The sequence below is a fragment of the Parasteatoda tepidariorum genome, chromosome 2, assembly GCF_982258835.1.
Source record: "Parasteatoda tepidariorum strain Cologne lab strain chromosome 2, Ptep-v5.0, whole genome shotgun sequence".
NCBI classification, from domain to species: Eukaryota; Metazoa; Arthropoda; class Arachnida; order Araneae; family Theridiidae; genus Parasteatoda; species Parasteatoda tepidariorum.
In genome coordinates this window covers 117,877,544-117,897,354 of record NC_141756.1, presented here as the reverse complement: position 1 = coordinate 117,897,354, position 19,811 = coordinate 117,877,544, and the positions used below count along the sequence as shown (strand labels likewise).

Genomic DNA, 19,811 nt, shown 5'->3' with positions numbered 1-19,811 from the left:
TAATTTTACAGATAGCATTTTCAAATACATAAATAATATCAAATAACCTAAGTGGAAAATCATTTTTTCCAAGTAAATTATTTTAAATTTAAATGAATGTCTAAGTAAACTAGTTTAAATAAACGAAATCAATAAATATTATTTTTAGGATTTGTTTTCTGTTCTTATTATAAAAAAGGACACGATTTTAAATAAATACGTTATGTATTGCCGAGGAAAAAGGCAGTGACTTATATCAATATATTTGCTACTCAAGAGCTATAACATCATACATAGTACTACAATACACATTCAACACAATTCTACAATATACATTCTTAATGCTAGTAAATAATCTATACTTTTGTAATCTAAATTATGTTATTTAGTTAATTATTTTATTTTTATATATAACCATGATTTTTTGTAGCTATTTTAGTGTTTTTTTTTTTTTCATTTGTGCAATATTATAGTTTCTCTCTTGAGTTACAGTTTCAATAAAGTCTTATAAATAATGTCTTGTTTGTTTATAAGATACGGAACTTAAATATTTATAACTCTTACACGTGAATAACCCTTTTGAATGAACATTATTAAACTGTTTATTTTATCATCGTTTATACATGGAAAAAATATGTTTCTTTTCGTTTTACTCAATAAATTTTACATTAAGTTTGTGCTTTATTCTTCGTTTTTAGTAGAAAAAATGAAATTCATAATACGCTAAAAAAAGAAAAAAATTAAATTACCTGTAATTTTACTATAATGAATAATGAGCTTACATTTTGTCTTTTAATTTTATCAGCGATAGCTTGAATTTTTTATAGTACAGCTTTGACATATCGTGAAGCAATGAGAAGCTACATTTTAGAGAGGAAAAAAATTAAATTCCTTTTAATTTAAATATGGGAGCCGCGATGGCTCAGGGGATAGAGCGTTTGCCTTCTAATGAGGGAAACCGGGTTCGAATCCCAGTTGATACGAATTCCGCATCCGTATTGCACCAACCACAGTGCTGATGTGAAATATCATCAATTGTAGAAGGATCATGGGTTAAAGTCCTCTTGCCGTTAGGCCAGTGGTCGGCAAAGTGCGGCTCCAGAGCCGCATGTGGCTCTTTGGCTCCTTAAGTGCGGCTCTGGCACAAATATCCACGGAAGGCGCAATAATATTTTAATTTTAAAAAAAACCTTGGTAAGAAAACAGCAGAGCAACATTAGCATTTGTCAAAAATCCTCTTAATGCTACGATAACCAAGTTGAAATTTTCTCTTTTTGAAATTGACATTGGTAGCTTTAAATTCAATTGCTGTATTTAAAAAAACAAGGAGATATGGCGCTCTAAATTCGAACGTCTTTGTGTTGAATTGGAAATATTGGAGAAGAAAAAATTTGATCTTAGTTCACAACACAAGTGGTCTGCTTTGAATGATCTGGAGAAGGAAGACCATTTTCAATGCTTGGAATAATATTCCTGACTCTCAGTTGAAAAAGCTAGCTTTTGCTGTTCTTTCCCTTTTCGGTTCTACATATATATGAGAACAATCTTCTTCAAGCATGAACATTATCAAGAGTAAACTGAGAAGTCGTCTTATTGATGAGAACTTGGAATCACGCCTAAAATTAAAAAAAACAACATACAAACCTGACTTACTCAAACTTTCCAAGGAGATGCAAGCACATTGTTCGCATTAATAAATATTTATTAAGTATGAAATTTAGTTTTATTTAGTGTACTACTTATTTAGTGTAATAAAAGTTTACTAAACAAGCAGATTTGGCTCCCAATTCTTTTTAAAATTGTCGTAATGCTAATATTTGGCTCTTTGGCTAATAAGTTTGCCGACCACTGCGTTAGGCTAACCGCGGGAGGTTCTCGTGGTCTTCCTCTCCATGTAACGCAAATGCGCGTTAGCTCCACCAAAAAGCCCTCCACGAAGGCACATTTCTCCCATTACTCGATACAGGAGTTCCCTTGTCTTCTGGATTGGGTTCAAAATTACAAGACTGCGGAATTAGGTCGGCTGTTCAACGACGGTTATAAAATTAACTATGGGGTTACAGGGGTCTGTTTAGAAGAAATTTGGGTCCGTTAACGGACCCTTCACAAAATATCTTTTCATAAAAACGGACCCTTCACAAAATATTTTAACATAAAAACGGACCCTTCACAAATTTGTTTATCTTCATTATTATTTAATTAATAGAATAAACCCTTTCCAGGGCAGAAAACAAGAAAGATGGATGTAAACGAATTAAGTTTTGTCTTCGGCAGACGATTCTTCCATTATTCGTCCGAAATGAATATTCTGCGTTCAGCAGTATAGGCTTAATACCAAAAATTTGTATGTTGCATCTTTAATTTAGAAGCAGCAATTGTTGTTTATTTTTTAAAATTTAATTTTTTTAATTATAATTTTACAGTGTTGAGCATAATCTTGTATGTCTTTACAATTTAAAAATTGCTTGAAAAAAAATTTTTTTTTTTTGCAATAACGGATCTTATTTGCACAAATTCATAAAAGCGGACCCTGATTGAAAAAATGTGAGTAATTTTTTCACAATTTCACGAAAAACGGATCTTTCACAAAATGTCTTTACAGACCCCTGGATTAAAAGTCTTCCCTTTCATACTTCACTCCCCCAGTTACAAAAAAGAGTTCCTCAAAAGACCTTGATGTCTTCTTTTCGAGCCCACGAGGAAAGGTTAAATGTTGTATGGTTTTTTTTTAATCCTGCCATAACTTGAAAAAAAAATTAGTGAAATTTTTTATAAAAAAATAATCGTCGATGTTGTTTGATTTTGCGCCTTTTCGAAATAATGCGCCCATGGCATTCGCCATACTTGCCATACCCTAGATACGCCACTGATAAAAGCATTATCTTAATCTAAAATAAACAGATAATAAACTGCTTTTTTTCCCCATATTTTATTTATTCAAAAATACATGATGATCCAAAGGAAGATAAGGTACACTTTGGGCTAGGTATGAACACGAAGATATCTAAAAAGAAAAATATCAATAAGTTTTGTTTTTTTTTTAAATAGAAAATTGCCATTATTTGTTCCTCTGTGTTAATATATCTTCTATGCTTTTTTTATACAGAGTAACCTCTCGGTAGTGACCACTCTCCGTCCCACATTAAAATGGTCATTGATGTAGGGGGGTCGTTCTTAGAAGTTACCTCCATTGACTTCAAAATTATTATCAAAGGCACATGATTTATCGTAAATGATATTAATTTTAGCTAGTGTCATTTTCTTGGTGCGGCAATGCTACTTCTGTTAGAGTCATGAAAAGACGGATTGATGAATGAAATTTAGCGTCAATAAAATTGATCCCAACTGATATATAAATATGCAAAAACAAATAGTATGATCAAGTTATTCTAAGTAAATAAACAACTCTGTTTTTTTTTAAGCTTGCATTAAATTTTATATCATAAAACTAGTTAGCTTTAAAAGGTGAGAAGAGGTTAATTTATTTAAGATGCTTGCTTTTTCTAAAATAACTTTTTTTCTAATTAAACTTTCCACTCTAAAAGTAAATCACTGATAGCATCATCTTTTGTGCACTTTGATTGCAACTGTATAAGTGAGATTTCTATGACAAAAAAAATTATCAATTATACCACCATTTTCTAATAGTATAGATTCCCTAATATAGAAATATTAATAAAAACTAACTGCAATTGCAAGAATCAAGCAGGCTGTCCCTCAGACACAACACAAAATTAGAAATTGATGTTAAGAGAGCAGCAATAACTCAATGATTAAACACATTGAAATGTTATCGTCAAAGACTCTTGGTTCATTTTTAGTGTAGGCTTGAAGTTCCATGGGTTGCTGTTTAACTGATAAGGCTTCACTGTCATAATGCAGAGCTGCCAACTCAAAAGTTGTAGTAGCTTTTGCTGTTATTTAAGGTGGTAGTTAAATAATAAAGTAAGCAAAGTTCCTTAAAGTTTCTCCAACATTATATATATATATATATATATAATATATATATTTGTTACACTCGATTTGCGCTTTTGTTTTCATATTTTGTAATCTGGCAATCATTCTGCGAAAACATTTTTAAATCATTCTTGAAAAATAACTGTCCATGTAAGTTGTTATGATTTTGCTACTCGCTTTATAGTCCCCCCTTTTTAATGTTTTTTATTTTTATTTTATTTTTTCTTTTTATTTTATTTTATTATCTGTTTTTACATGTTATATTTACTTTTTATGATCTATTTTTATGTAGTTATTTTATAAAAAAAATTTTTTTGAGTGCTCCTCACACTATTGTATTAATATATTTTGCTTTGGCTTTATTGATACAATATCAGAAAGCACTCTGTTTTGCGGATATAATCGTGTGGGCTGAAGAAAAGATTATATCTTTTTTTTTTTTTTTTTTTTTTCCGGCTTTTTTTCGGGTTTTTTAATTATCATTTTACTATTTTTTTTTTTTTTTTTTTTTTTTTTTTAAATAAAATTTTTTTTGTTGTTTTGTTACTTATTATTTCCCACCCCCTTTTTTTCATATGTCTATAATTTTTCTTTGTTTTATTCTTCATTTTGAACTTATATATATATATATATATATATATATATATAATGTTCTTACTTTAGACAAACTATAAGTTGTACTGAAATGCCAGCATCAAAAATACAAAAGTAATAACCAATCAGAGTTCTAAATGAAGGAGTATATTGCATAAAACCAATAAATAAGTTTGCAAGAAAGTGCAGGGCTGCCACTGGATGAAAACAAGAAAAATAGTTGCTTTAGTTGCATCATATATGAAAAAAAAGTCTCCTAAAGTCACCAAGATATATAATATAGTTGCTATCATATCCTCCTCTAACATAATTTCAATTATTTGTGCTGTAATAGCATAAAATTCAAATAACATGCAGTTAGATGCACATATTCTGTAAAAAATGTACATTTAATTGTGGATTTGCCAACAGTATATTCTTTCACACGACGCATAAAAACAGGGAGTTTCCTTTTTATCTGTTACAGAACAGATGAATATGAAACTTGAATTTCCTTTCTCGGTTCTAATTTGCAGCTGCTTAGTTTAGACATTAAAAAATAATAATAATAAATATTGCAATTTAATTCCATTTCATTTTGCTTATTTTTCATAACTGACACATTTCCAAATTTTAATGCTTATCAAAAAAATTACGATCACAATTCGACAAAACGAATATCACCATGTACCTTATTTTCTATTCTAAATAGCTCTAAAAAAATTAACACATTTTGTGTAATTAGACAATTTTTCTAATTCGTTCAAACTAAAAAGAGGGGGAAAAACTTAATCCTCAGAGATATTACATTAGCTTTCTGAAGCAGGAGGAGCATTCACGAAGTGCGAATTCCAATACTATCAGTCGGATTGGTTAAATAAGTCTGTCATGCTTTTGACATCAAACAGTGAGAAATAATAAAGTTAGGATAAAACAAAACTGCGGCAAAAAAATGAGGGAAGGGGGAAGATCATGAAGCTATTCTTAATATTAGTCGCTTTGGCTTAAAAACGTCGCCAATTTTACACAAATCATTGCAAATTAGTTGTTTTTACTCATATTTTTACTAAAATAGTCGCCATAGTTGCTATTGCTTTAAAATAGTCGTTTTAGTTGCCTTTTTAGTCTCCAATGGCAGCCCTGAAAGTGTTAAACATTGATTTAAAAAAAATGGTTCTTAAGTATCAAGAACAAAATTAAGCTTTCAAAACTAGCTAATATGTGGGGAATGAAGCACCAAGCTGTCATTAAAAATAATGTGACTCTAGAACAGAGGATTGGAACGTCTTTCTACAGCAGCAGGGTGTGTTGAAATGATAATAATATTTGTTTTCTAGAAAAGATGCGTCTTTTATGAAAGAGCAAAGTCATTATTCAATTTCGATGATGATTTAATTTCCATTAGAATAATACAGTTAAACCTTACAACAACATAGAATTCAATACAAATTAGCATTCACAAATAGCACAATTCTAAGATGTATATATTACTTAATTCTATATATTCATACAAAAATTTGTATAATTAGGTATATATTTACAATAAAATAAAAAAATCAATACCTCAGCAATTTAAAAAATATACAACACTGAAATTTTATACTTTATTGTAAAACAGACAAAATTGTATCGATTATTTGGAATCAATGTTTTAATTTTTTGGTTAAATTAGAACGAACCCTTATTACCTTTTCAGACAGCTACATTTAAGTCACTAAAAATATTTTCTCACAACATTTCAGATTTGAGTTTATGTTCTTTTGTTTTCCCTAAACAGTCTATAATTTTCTATGTTTGTATTGTTTTAGAAATGGTTCCAAGGAGTAAAAAAGAATTTTCATAGATTAGTTGAAAAAAGCAAATATTCTTAACTCTTGGTGGTTAAGAAAAAAATGTATATTTCAAATAGATTGCTATGAAAATTCTTCAAAACCTTTATTTAGATCCTTATTTTGTCTATGAAATCGCAATATTTATGAAGAAATTATAATGGTTGGCATCTCTGAGAACAGCACAGGAATATAAGCCTGATGCTATTTTTCAACATTTGTTTTGGTGCCCATTGATGGTAATCACTATTTAGAAAGAATAGCTGTGAACAAATTGTGTAAAAATTTTCAAAAATACGTGGACATTCATATTCAATACCAAAATCAAAGAATAGCCATGATCTCCAATGAATCTGTTGCTGAAAGATTTAGTGTTAAGGGATTTGTATAGCATTGAGTAGTAGAATGGTATAATCCTCTTCTCCCAATAAAGATAGTATTGTCTCAACACATTTATCTTTAGTACAACTTCATATTTTATTTTATACCTGGCATTGAGCAGTCAACCCAGTTTCAGGTTTACAACCATCAATGCTTAACTACGCTTTCTTGTAAATTTTGAACCCAACCCAGAAGACAAGACAACTCCTGGATCAAACATTGGGACTAACCAACCCTTGTAATGAAGGAAACATTTTTTGCACAGGACTTCTTTTATAACCCAAAATAGAGGCACTGTGTTTCAGAAGATATCATTTTCAGTATTTGTAAAACATTTTCTTGAGTGTATTAACAGATATATCTAGTCCATCAAATAGAGAAAAAAATGAAATTAAAAACAAAATTTCTCAAAAAAGACAATACTTTACAAGGTGAAACAAGCAAATATTCGACATTAGAGAATATAATAAAGATAGTAATCATACACGTACAAAGTAATAGCGATCATATGTGTTCACCTTTAAGACAAGTCGAAATATTTATAGATTTAAAAATAACTAATGCATATTTTTTCAAAATATATTTTACAATTTTGTTAAAAAATATAATTGATATGTTTTAAAACTAAATAAATAACAATAAAAACCAAATTGAAGAGAATTTAATTGTTTCAAAGAATATTTGACTTAATTAGTAGATTGTATCATTACAAGGTTTTAAAATTTAAAAATTTGAACACAAAATGATAATTAATTGCCTAAAAAACGTTTTTATTTTCATATTTCCTAATTCCTTCATTTGTGCTACGTGAGCTAAAAAAAAAAAGAAATTAAATCAATTTTTTTTTATAAATACAATATGAAAGTGTAATATGAAAGTACCAACATTTAAAACTTTTAATTGCAATTTTGAAAGATAATGAACTAAGTCAACTTGTAGCTGTCTCATATATTAAGAGAAGAACCTGAAAAGAATATATAATACACTTCAAAAGCTACAAAAAATTCAAGTTGTCTAATAAAATATAAATTAAAAAGTTACCAACATTTCATAACCATAGATACACATTTTAAAAACATATAAATGCAAATTTTGAATATTTCAGCTGGATCTAGGAATCTAGCATAAAATTTCCAAGTCTAAAAAAAGTTGAAGCTTTCCAGAAAGATCAGTGCTTCCTTATAATGAAAATTAACTCCATAAATATTTTCTCTGAGAATTTCAAGATGTAGTAACTGTTAGGATATTTTACAATAGCTTGAGTATAATAAAACTTAAAGAAAAAAAATGAAGTTATTTATGCCCATAAAAATTTTATATCAACTATAATGCACGGAAGATTTAGTAGCTTTTGGAATGAGCTTTGGTTCCTTTTTGATTTGAGGCACTATGACATAGTATCTGTTCTAGTAGTAGAAAAAATAAAACTATAATTTTTTTTCTAAGAAAAAAACATGTTTTGAGAGAATTTAATGAATATTTTCAAGCAAGGAAGCTGTAAGGTAAAAATAAATAAATAAAAATTTGAGAGCAGATGTAAAATTACATAATATTAATTTTGGCAAAGAATCTTCATTTATACCTTAGAAAAACTTTCATGAAACTGAGGTTTGTGCAGCGCTCTCCACTTATTCCTAAAGAATAAATTTAACATCAGACCTCTAGATGCCAAAGGCACCATACAATCATTCATTGTGTCACGACTCTGAAACAAATATATATATATATATATATATATATATATATATATATATATATATATATATATATATATATATATATATATATATATATATATATATATATATATATATATAAACAATCTGACAGTAACGGAAGAGACACTTTAAGTTTCTGACATTTTTTAAAATTTCTCAAGAAATACTTAGAGTATTATTTAGTAACTTTAGCAGTTTTTAGTTCATTAAATGTTTCATAATTAGCAAAGCTTTCATAAGTTTGAGATACCAACAATAAATTACAAAAAAAAACTATTTTTGAACACCCTATGTCAGGAAATCAATTAAGAATCTTCTAATTTGTAATGATTATTTTGGTTATTATTATTTATATTATGCTAAATATTTATGGAGATAATAAAAAAACTTATTTCTTTGTCCTATGTTTTTTTGCTGTAATTTTAAAAATATTCAACACAATTAATAAAATTTTTTAGAGAAATTTCAAACTATTAACAAAAATATTGATTTAAAATTTTAAAAAATTGCAATGAAGACAGCTTTAGATTAGTATTTCAGTAGTAATTAGTATATAAGTATTTAAAGTAGTTCTTTTATACTGTTGTTTGTAAATTGTTTGAAAAAAAAAATTCATAATTTTGTAGTGAATTGTATTTGGCATTTAATGAAAATATTCTGATCTAAATATCTTAAAAATTAAACAAGTGTCAAGCAATTTTTCAAAGTAGTTTTTGTACTTTTTAAAAGAAAGCTCAAAACGATAAAGATTTTTCCACAAGTTTCATTTTGTAATATGAATTAAGATTTATTAAAAGTGATACTGGCGAAAACAGCAGAGATTACAAAATGAAATTTGTGAAAACCCATAATCTTTTTCTGATTTCTTTTAAAAAAAGTACAAAAATAACTTAAAATTGCTTTAAAATTTCTAAATTTTTTAGATATTGAAATTATACTCTTTTCTTTAGTTGCTAAATACGATTCCCTATAAAATTATGAAAAAAAAATTACATTTTTTCCGCACATGCACAGTATAAAAAAATTACTTTAAATACTCATATCTTACACAGTTTTTGACAAATTTATTTAAAATTTTAAAACTGTAACTTTATAACTGTAAATTGCTCCAAAACTTTTGCTTAATTTAACCGAATAATTTTAAAGTTAGTAACATAAAAAAAAAAAATATTTTTTTTATAAAAATGTCCATATTTTCAGAAATATTTCAGCTAAGTTTATGTAATTTTGGTTTCTACATTTGTTTTGCAACCGTGGGAAAATTTTATGTGGCATTCTAGTTTAACAGGGTTATAATGGAGCAAATTTCGATGCAGGCAAAGTATGGCTAAGTTGATGACATTTTAACTGTTTGGAGATACATTTCCGTTTAAAAAATGTGGGTATAATGGATGCAATAATTTAAATTAAGAAATATAGTAAATAATTTAAATTAGTGAAATAAAAAAATATCTAAGAAAAAATTTCCAGCTCTTCTTCAAACTTCCCTGATTTTTCCAGGTTTTTATCCTAATTTCCCTGATTTTTTACAGTACAAAAAAATTCCCTAATAATTCCAGGTTTTCAAGGTTTCTCAGGTGGGTGGCTACCTGAACACTATAGTTAACACTAAGTTCTTATGGTCTCAATTATCAATATTATCAGTATATCAATGTAGTTAGCTACATTTCTTCTTATTATATTATTCATACATTTCTTCTTTCGAATTATTTATAACAGCAGATGCAAAAAATTCTTTTTCTTCTACTTATAATAAGATCCGCTACTTATGATAGTATACACTTTGAAAACCACAGAATTATGTCAATGCATAGTATTGCATTTAATAAAAATAGTGTTTTTGAAAATTCTTGAATTTAACAGAATAAAAGTATAAAAGATATTAAATTATATTGACACAAATGAACACTTCTATGTTATACATTATTAAAGGTATATATAATATAAGTAACCAAAAAAATTATAATACCTATATTTCACTAGCCCTTTATTTTTTCATAAAATTCTTCTATGTATTCTTCGGGGATAACAATCCTAGAAAAAAAATTTATCGATATTAACAACACCACAACTGATTTTCTTAAAGTAAATAATAGCAAGAATAAATTAGTACAGCTAAAAATGCCTTATGCTTATTAGCATAGAAAAAAAAAGAAAAATGAAGCTTAAAATTTTACAAAACGGTTTTCATTCTTTCTAATTGAAAATATTTTAAACTTATTTGAAGAAATTAAATAATTGAAATTTTCACTGAATAGAAGGACCAAAGTTTTTCTTTTAAAAATTTACGTAAGATCCATTTCAAATCTTAAAATTAAAGTTGATTTGCTGATTTGAAAAGGAAATCTGACTTAGAAAGTACATTAATATTTATTATTTTGACAATACTTATAATTAGTAATAATATAACAACAGAACAAAGTTTAAAGTTAATGAATACATTCTTAAAATAGTTTATGCATTTCGATTGAAAATAAAAAAAATTAAAACATTTTTTTAATTAAAAAAAAATGAAAATTCCAAATGAAATTTAATGTACATTTGCTTTAATTTATATACTTTAAATGAATAAATTAAAAAAAAAACTTTCTGATTGATTGAAAAATTAGAAAGAGTCTCATCAAAACTGGGACTTAACGGCTACAAGACATACATTCTTACCACTAATTAATGTAAATAAGAATACATCAAAGTTACTTTAAACTTACTTCTTTAGATATACATAAATTAAGAGACAAAACATTATGAGAAAAAAGTTTAAGAATAAATGTAGAAATAAAAGAAAACTAATGCTACCTCATAAGTAGTTAGCCTGTCAACATAATTTAGAAATAGTTGCATAGTTGCTTCTGTTCCAGATTAAGTCTGAAAAAAAAAAAAAAAAAAAAAAAAAAAAAAAAAAAAAAACGAATATCAATACTTGGCGAAAGAGTAATCTAAAAAAGAAACATAAATGATTTGCAAATATTGGTTTCTTCTTTTATAACACTTTGTCAAGATAATACTTCATACTTAGATAATTAAATTATAATTCGAATAAAATATGCACAGTGAAATTTTGTTTTTAAAAAAAGTTTTTTTCCCCGTAAGTGGCTAAATTCATTTTAGTGAAAATATGTAGACATGTAACTTAAAGTGTGAAAGTACATTAAAATACGAATACCAATTAACACAAGTTTTCTTTGCAAATTTGCAACCAAGCAGTTTTTTTTATTGAATAATAAAGTAATATTCAGAAAAATGAAGAACATGTTGAGAAAGGAAATAACCATGTCTAATCTTAAACTAAAATCACACCGGGATGTATAAAAAGATGGATATAATAGCTTCATCTTTTGCAAAGCTTACAAACAATTAAAAAAAATTGTTACAAATTAAAAACCTGGTTTATTTATTTTTTGATTTAAAAATTTTTCATTTAAACTAACAACTAATAAAGAGAACACTTACTTGTCAAATTCATTTTCACACCAATCAGGCTCTCTAACTTTTTGTTCATGCCATTGATAAAAAACCATATCTAAATCACTGCTAAGAAAAAGATAAGAGAATAAAACAATTCATTTCATTTATCATTACTTTGAAGAAATAATTTAGCTGAAAAGACAAATAGTTCCAAATGCTGGGAAAAGACTATAAAATCTTATAGTACGAAATAAAAACAATAACTTTTTAAAGACTACAAGTTGCACTACTCCGGTACAAAGTTTTCTTTTTAATCGAATTGATGACAATGTAAAAAATTATTAAAGATTATAAATTTTTTAAGAAAGAAATATTAAGTACATAACATCGATCATGCCTTCTGCAATGTAAAAGCTGATGCATATATCATTTGTATACAGTATGTAAAACAATAATTAACTGTCATTCGAAGCATTTTTTGTCTTGAAAGCACAAAATGATTGCCACTTGTTAAGGCAGAGAGGCTAACTTGGACTCTGGCCTACAGCTTAGTAAAGCTTCCTTAGACAAATGCAATTTCTTAGTCAATGGTCCTTTGAATCAGTAACTAAATACTCTTAATTTTTCTTCTTCTAAAGAACTTACACTAACATTAGTAGCTTCATACAAAAAGCAACAGTATAGTGTGCAAAATAAAAAAAATGAACACCTCAATATCTTTCGGCCTAATGATTTTATCTTCATGTACTAAGATGCTAAATTAATAGAATTATTAGGGTAACAACTTAGTGCATAAAAGACTATAAAGGTGCTCGCTTCTTTATTTTGCACATTGTATATAACACACTTGTAACAAAAAAATTAATAAACATTAAATTTATGAGCAATCCACAATAGGAATTTACTTGTAATTTTAACTTTTTTTAAAGAACTTAGATCAATATTTGCAGCTTCATTCATAAAGTAACAATATTAAGAAAGCAAACACTTCAATATTTTTTGACTTAATGATTGAATCTTTATTTACTAAGATGCCTAAGATACCTTAATTAGATAGCCTTGTAGAGATTATCTGAATGATTTGATTAAGATAGCCCCTTAGAGCCAATCTTTAGATCAAATGTTATTATATTGCACACCCTTATTGCACATTATATTACTTCTTTATATTGCACACCCTACATACCACACTATCAACAAACATTTAATCTATAAATTTATGAGGGATCCACAATAGGAACTTACTTGTAAAGAGGTAACAGAGACTCGGAAGGTGAAGTGGTCTCAGGAAAATAACTGAGTATTCCCATATAACTGAGTATTCCCTTCTGCTCCCATATAAGTGAAGGGCATTGCTACAGCTTCCCAATTAGAGTAAAAAGAAAACTGAATGGTCGCTTCCAGGCCACATTGGGATCGGAATTGCTTGAAAAACTTGGGATCAAAATGCTGTTGTGCTGCAACAGCATCACCTAGGATTATCTAGAGAAAAAAAAACTTAAACAAAGTTAAAAGCTTGACGATGTTCACATTCATTAATTACAATATAATAAACATCCCCACAGCAGCATCTTGCAAATTTTAGCTAAAAATTTGAAGCACCCTTAATTGATATTTTATTGTATCCTGATTGAATCCTAGGTGGTATTCCTCGGTCAGGTAAATCCTAGGTTTATGGTATTCTTATTGAACTATCTAGTCTAAAATATTTACATTCCTAGACCTAAATGAAATTTTTTTTCAAAATTAAAATTTTATCAAACTTAGGATATGCAGGGCAATATAATTTTTAATTCTTGAGGCCCATGCGCATAAAATATTCAGGAGTTGTTAGATGGTCTAGGGCAAAATTAGGAAACTTTGACAACAGCCAGTTGCAGCATTGTTAACAGTAGAACTTTTACAAAAATCGAACATTTTAAATGGTTAGAAATTGTCAATAAATAATAATATCAGGCATTTCTTTTAAAGCATCTCTCAAAATATGGTAAATATTACAATTGTAAAAGGAATAAAATTTTTTAAAAACAAGTGTGAAATAAAATAATTTCCTAAGTGTTATGAAATATTCATATCAATTCCATATTTATTTAAAAAATCAAAACCAATAATAAAGACACATTTCACATTTTTAATAAAAGGTGGCTACTGGCAAACAAGTTTTTAATCACTATTTGTAATAGTTAGCCACCCTGTGGCAATCGTTAATTTAGAAGTAAGCCCAAACTCTTAACCAAAGATTAAATGTTATTGGCTTAATAGTTGTTAAATTCTGATTCATAAAAAAATTTGAATGAGAGATGACATCGATTGAGAACATAGTGAATATTTCATATTGCATTATAACCGCGTTGAACAGCGGACCCAATTTTGGGTTTATAATTACCAATGTTGAACTCCGTAGCCTTGTAATTTTGATCCCAATCCAGAAGACAAGGGAACTCCTGGATCAAGTAATGGGAGAAATTTGCCTGGAGGACTTTTTTTGATGGAATTAACCCGAATTTGCATTACATGAAGAGAAAAACTACAAAATCTCCCACTGTTAGCCTGACAGTAAAGGGACTATAACCCATGATCAATCTATCACTGAGGATATTTCACATCAGCACTGTGGTCGGTGTGAGCCGGGTGCAGAATTTGCATTGACCAGTCATTACCGGGATTCAAACCTAGTTCACCTCATTGGGAGGTGAGCGCTCTGTCCCCTGAGTGAGTCAGTGTGGCTATCTTGAGGGGCATACTTTAGATATGCTAAACAATAAGTGCTGAAAATATTTTAAATTACAAACACCAAAAGGTTACATACCCAGATTAAACCTTTCTCTATGAAATATGGTATCTTTGTATAATAAGATATTCAAGGTGAGTACTTTTTGTGCTCCGTACTTGAGCTTTATTTTATTTATTTTATTATAGTTAATTTTGCATTTTCTTAAACTCTCTCAAGAAATTAATTGTTTGTACATTATTTATCAAAGTAAAACAGGAAAAAATATGTTTGGCTTTGATTGGAATATTGATGCTTAGAGTCTCAAAATGAAAGAGACCAGTAAAACAAAAAATAGAGGAATATTTAATGCAAAATTTGGTTAAACTTTTTTAGTCATTTACATTTCTGCAGTAAATAAAAAAATTTTAACTTGATTCCATGATTCTCAAAAGGAATATATGTACATAATTCAGCTACTGTAAATATAGCTAAATCCTACAAGAGACTGGCTAGTGAAGAGTACAAATTCTTTTTAATTACTTCTTACGCTATTTTCATAGCAGTCATATAACTAACAATAACACTGAATTAGCAATTACACCCAAAAGTATATATCAATATTAAATTTTGACTAAGTGTAATGTCTTTCAGTAGAAAAGGGCTAAATTTTATTGATAAGAACATTAAAACAATTCAAATTTAAAAGTCAGACAAGAAAAGTTATATCATTTAACTTTGTAGTACTCGTTAAAAGATTTTTTTAAGAATTTTAAATCCTTAGTTTACTTAATTTTAAAATATTGACATTGATTATTCTTGCATTTGGCTCTAGACATGATAACATATTATAACATCAGCATAAATATTAGTATACAAAAGTAGAAATAATTTGTTGAGTAATGCAAACAAGTGTTTAATTGCCTTTAAACCACAGAGAGAAAAAAAATGCTAAATGAAAACAATAAAATTTTATTTTAATCAAACATTAAATGACACTTAAAAATTTATGAAACTCATTACTTCTTTAGATATACATAAATTAAGAGACAAAACATTATGAGAAAAAAGTTTAAGAATAAATGTAGAAATAAAAGAAAACTAATGCTACCTCATAAGTAGTTAGCCTGTCAACATAATTTAGAAATAGTTGCATAGTTGCTTCTGTTCCAGATTAAGTCTGAAAATTAATAAGAGATATTTATTATTTTGCTACAAACTGATTAAGTGTGGACCCTGTTGTAAAAAGTAATAATAGTTTAGAGATAAAGCAGATTTTCCTAAAATATATATTTATTACAACATATTTCTGCAAGGAAAACTTAATTGTTTAGAAATTGCAGAACATTACTTGAGCAAAATGGATTAATCACTTTTTAACTTATGAGGTCTTCTCATATAATCAATTTATGTTATTTTATAGTAATTCTTAAAAATGTGTGCAAACAATGTTTTACTATGATTACTTCTACACCTTCTGAATAATGTAACTTAACATAATTTTTTTTACATTGTTTTCGTTAAAATGGTTACAAAATTGTATGGATTTCAAAAATATGTGGACATTTATATTCAATGCCAAGATCAAAGAAAAGCCATGATCTCCAATGAAACTGTTGCTGAAAAATTTAGTGTTAAGGGATTCTAAGATTTGTACAGCAATGAATAAAAGAATGGTACAATCCTCTTCTCCCAATAAAGATAGTATTAACTCAACACATATTTTATTTTATATCATATTATATCATATCATTTTATATCATATTTTATTTTATAACTGGCATTGAGCAGTCAATCCAGTTTCAGGTTTAGAATTATCAATGCTTAACTACATTTTCTTGTAAATTTTGAACCTAACCCAGAAGACAAGACAACTCCTGGATCAAACATTGGGACTAACCAACCCTTGTAATGGTGCTCACAATTTTTGCACCCTTTATAACCCAAAATAGAAAAACTGTGTTTCAGAAGATATCATTTTTAATAATTGTAAAACATTTTCTTGAGAGTGTATTGACAGATATAACTAGTCCATCAAATTGAGAGAAAAAAGTAATTAAAAACAAATTCATCAAAACAAACGATATTTTACAAGGTGAAACAAGCAAATATACTACATTAGAGAATAAAAGAAAGATAGTAAGTATGCAAGTACAAAGTAATAGCAATCACATGTGTTCACCTTTAAGACAAGTCAAAATAACTAATGCATATTTCTTCAAAACATATTTCACAATTTTGTTAAAAAAATATAATTGATATGTTTTGAAACTAAATAAATAACGATAAAAACCAAATTGAAGAGAATTTAATTAGTTCCAAGAATAATTGACTTAATATAGCTTAATTAGTAGATTGTATCACTGCAAGGTTTCAAAATTAAAAAATTAGAACATAAAATGATAATTAATTACCTAAAAAACTTTTTTACTTTCATAATTCCTAACTCCTTTGTTAGTGCCAACAAAGCTAAAAAAAAAAAGAAATTAAAGTGTTAATACCAGCATTTAAATCTTTTAATTGCAATTTTGAAAGCTAAGGAACTAAGTGAACTTGTAGGTGTCTCATATTAAGAGAAGAACATGGAAAGAATATATAATACACTTAATTTATAAGCTACAAAAAATCCAAGTTGTCTAATAAAATCAAAATTAAAAAGTTACTAACATTTCATAACCATAAATACCCATTTCATAAACATATAAATGTAAATTTTGAATATTTTTGCTGGATCTAGGAATCTAGCATAAAATTCCCAAGTCTAAAAAAGTTAAAGCTTTCCATAAAGATCAATGCTTCTTTATTATGAAAAACTCCAGAAATATTTTCTCTCAGAATTTCAAGATATAGTAGCTGTTAGGATATTTTAAAAGATTTTGAGCATAGTGAAACTTAAAGAAAAAAAATTATGTTATTCATGCCCATACAAATTTTATACCAGCTATAATGCACAGAAGATTTAGTAGCTTTTGAAGTGAGCTTTGGTTCCTTTTTGATTTGAAGCACTATGACATAGTATCTGTTTCAGTAGTAGAAAAAATAAAACTAGAAATGTTTTTCCAATGAAAAAAAAACTATTTTGCAAAAATTTAATGAATATTTTCAAGTTGGGAAGCATTGACTGTAATATAATCAAAACAAAAATAATAAAATTCATAATACAAAACGGCAATCAACCTTCAACCACTCACATAAGTACAATGAAGTTAAGATATTTTTATTAAGAGGGACAGCCTTTGGAAGCACTTTGGGTTTATAATTTTGCTTTCCTGAAAAAAAAGGGGAACAAAGTAACTATCAAAATAAAGTTTCACCTCTAAAAGCATGCTTCAGAGATTTTTGCAACTGCCTTTGCTGTAAGGTAAAAAAAAAAAAATAATAAAAAAATGAAAGCAGATGTAAAATTTTTGTGCAGTGCTCTCCACCTCCTATTATTCACAGAGAATAAATTAAACATCAGACTTCTAGATGCCAAAGACCCCATATAATCATTCATTGTGTCATAATTCTGAAACAAAGAAACAAATATCTCTCTCCCTCTGTGTGTGCGAGCGTGTGTGTAAAACCAATCCTACAGTAATGGAAGAGACACTTTCAGTTTTTGACATTTTTTAAAATTTCTCAAGAAATACTTAGTAACTTCGGTAGTTTTTAGTTCATTAAATTTTTCATACTTAGCAATAAAATTTAAAGCTTTTAGAAATTTGAGATACCAACAATAAATTACAAAAAAAAAAAGTATTTTTGAACACCCTATGCCAAGAAATCAATTAAGAATCTTATAATTTGTATTGATTATTTTGGTTATTACTATTTATATTATGCTAAATATTTATGGAGATGATAAAAAAAAAACTTATTTCTTTGTCCTATGTTTTTTGTGCTATAATTTTAAAAATATTCAACACAATTAAACAAAATTTTTAGAGAAATTTCAAACTATTTACAAAAATATTGATTTAAAATTTTAAAAAATTGTGATGAAAACAGCATTAGATTAGTATTTCAGTAGTAATTAGTATATAAGTATTTAAAGTAGTTCTTTTATACTGTGCATGCACAAAAAATGTTTGAAAAAAAAATTCATAATTTTGTAGTGAATTGTATTTGGCAACTAATGAAAATATTCTGATCTAAATATCTTAAAAATTCAAAAAGTGTCAAGCAATTTTTCAAAGTAGTTTTTGTACTTTTTAAAAGAAAGCTCAAAACGATAAAGATTTTTCCGCAAGTTTCATTTTGTAATATGAATTAAGATTTATTAAAAGTGATACTGGCAAAAACAGCAGAGATTACAAAATATAATTTGTGAAAACCCATAATCTTTTTCTGATTTCTTTTAAAAAAGTACAAAAATAACTTAGAAAATTGCTTTAAAATTTCTAAATTTTTAAGATATTGAAATTATACTCTTTTCTTTAGTTGCTAAATACGATTCCCTATAAAATTATGAAAAAAAATTACATTTTTTCCGCACATGCACAGTATAAAAAAATTACTTTAAATACTCATATCTTACACAGTTTTTGACAAATTTATTTAAAATTTTAGAACTGTAACTTTATAACTGTAAATTGCTCCAAAACTTTTGCTTAATTTAACCGAATAATTTTAAAGTTAGTAACATAAAAAAAAATATATTTTTTTTATAAAAATGTCCATATTTTCAGAAATATTTCAGCTAAGTTTATGTAATTTTGTGCTGCTATTTGAAATAACAATCAAAGTAATTGATACAAGTTACAAGCTTATTTCCTGATTATCTATCATAGGGTGTTTAAAAATACTTGTTTTCCTTCGTAATTTATATTCGGTCCCTCAAATCTCTGAGAGCATTAAACTTTATTGCTAAGTAAGAAAAATCGCACGATATATATATGTATATTTTAACTAACTATCACAAACTAAATCTAATTACCTTTTTAAATCTAGAAAAAACATTAAAAAAAAGGAATTCTTTTATTTTCACACTGAGGTTAATAAAAATATTTACAATACCTGATTATAACAAAAAATCAGTTATCTTGATTCAAATTCGATGACATACTCTGTAATTTAATCTCCCTGCCAGTTGGCAATAGCAGCATTTTTAGCAACAGCATCGTAACTAAAAAATTACATTTAAAATAATTTTAATCTTTATTATCATTTTCTATAATCAGCTATATCACTGATTCATAAATTCTCTAGCATGATGTGTTCTATTTGTAATTCATGTCAAAATGAAATGCAATGTGGATAATGTAAATATAAATCACA

General features: G+C 27.2%; 1 protein-coding gene across 35 annotated transcripts in view; it reads right to left on the bottom strand.

Moving 5' to 3' along the window:
- The window catches only part of LOC139425035 (NBAS subunit of NRZ tethering complex-like), a 57,648-nt gene that overhangs the window by 24,583 nt on the left and 13,254 nt on the right, over positions 1–19,811 (bottom strand). For 4 of the 35 annotated variants that reach the window (XR_015431697.1, XR_015431698.1, XR_015431694.1 and 1 more), the window contains exons 5-11: positions 19,551–19,659; positions 16,967–17,021; positions 15,664–15,732; positions 13,088–13,324; positions 11,888–11,968; positions 10,407–10,471; positions 7,564–8,424 (exon numbers count right to left, since the gene is read on the bottom strand). Coding sequence is in view for 6 of the 35 variants with exons in the window: in XM_087158182.1 (XP_087014308.1) it covers positions 10,417–10,471; positions 11,888–11,968; positions 13,088–13,152 (201 nt within the window). In the remaining 29 variants the exon portion in view is untranslated. Of the gene's footprint in view, positions 1–2,892; positions 2,984–5,879; positions 7,532–7,557; positions 8,425–10,406; positions 10,472–11,233; positions 11,303–11,887; positions 11,969–13,087; positions 13,340–15,663; positions 15,733–16,966; positions 17,022–19,550; positions 19,660–19,811 lie in introns of those variants that run through there. The other 31 variants (XR_015431695.1, XR_015431696.1, XR_015431700.1 and 28 more) reach the window with 28 other exon arrangements.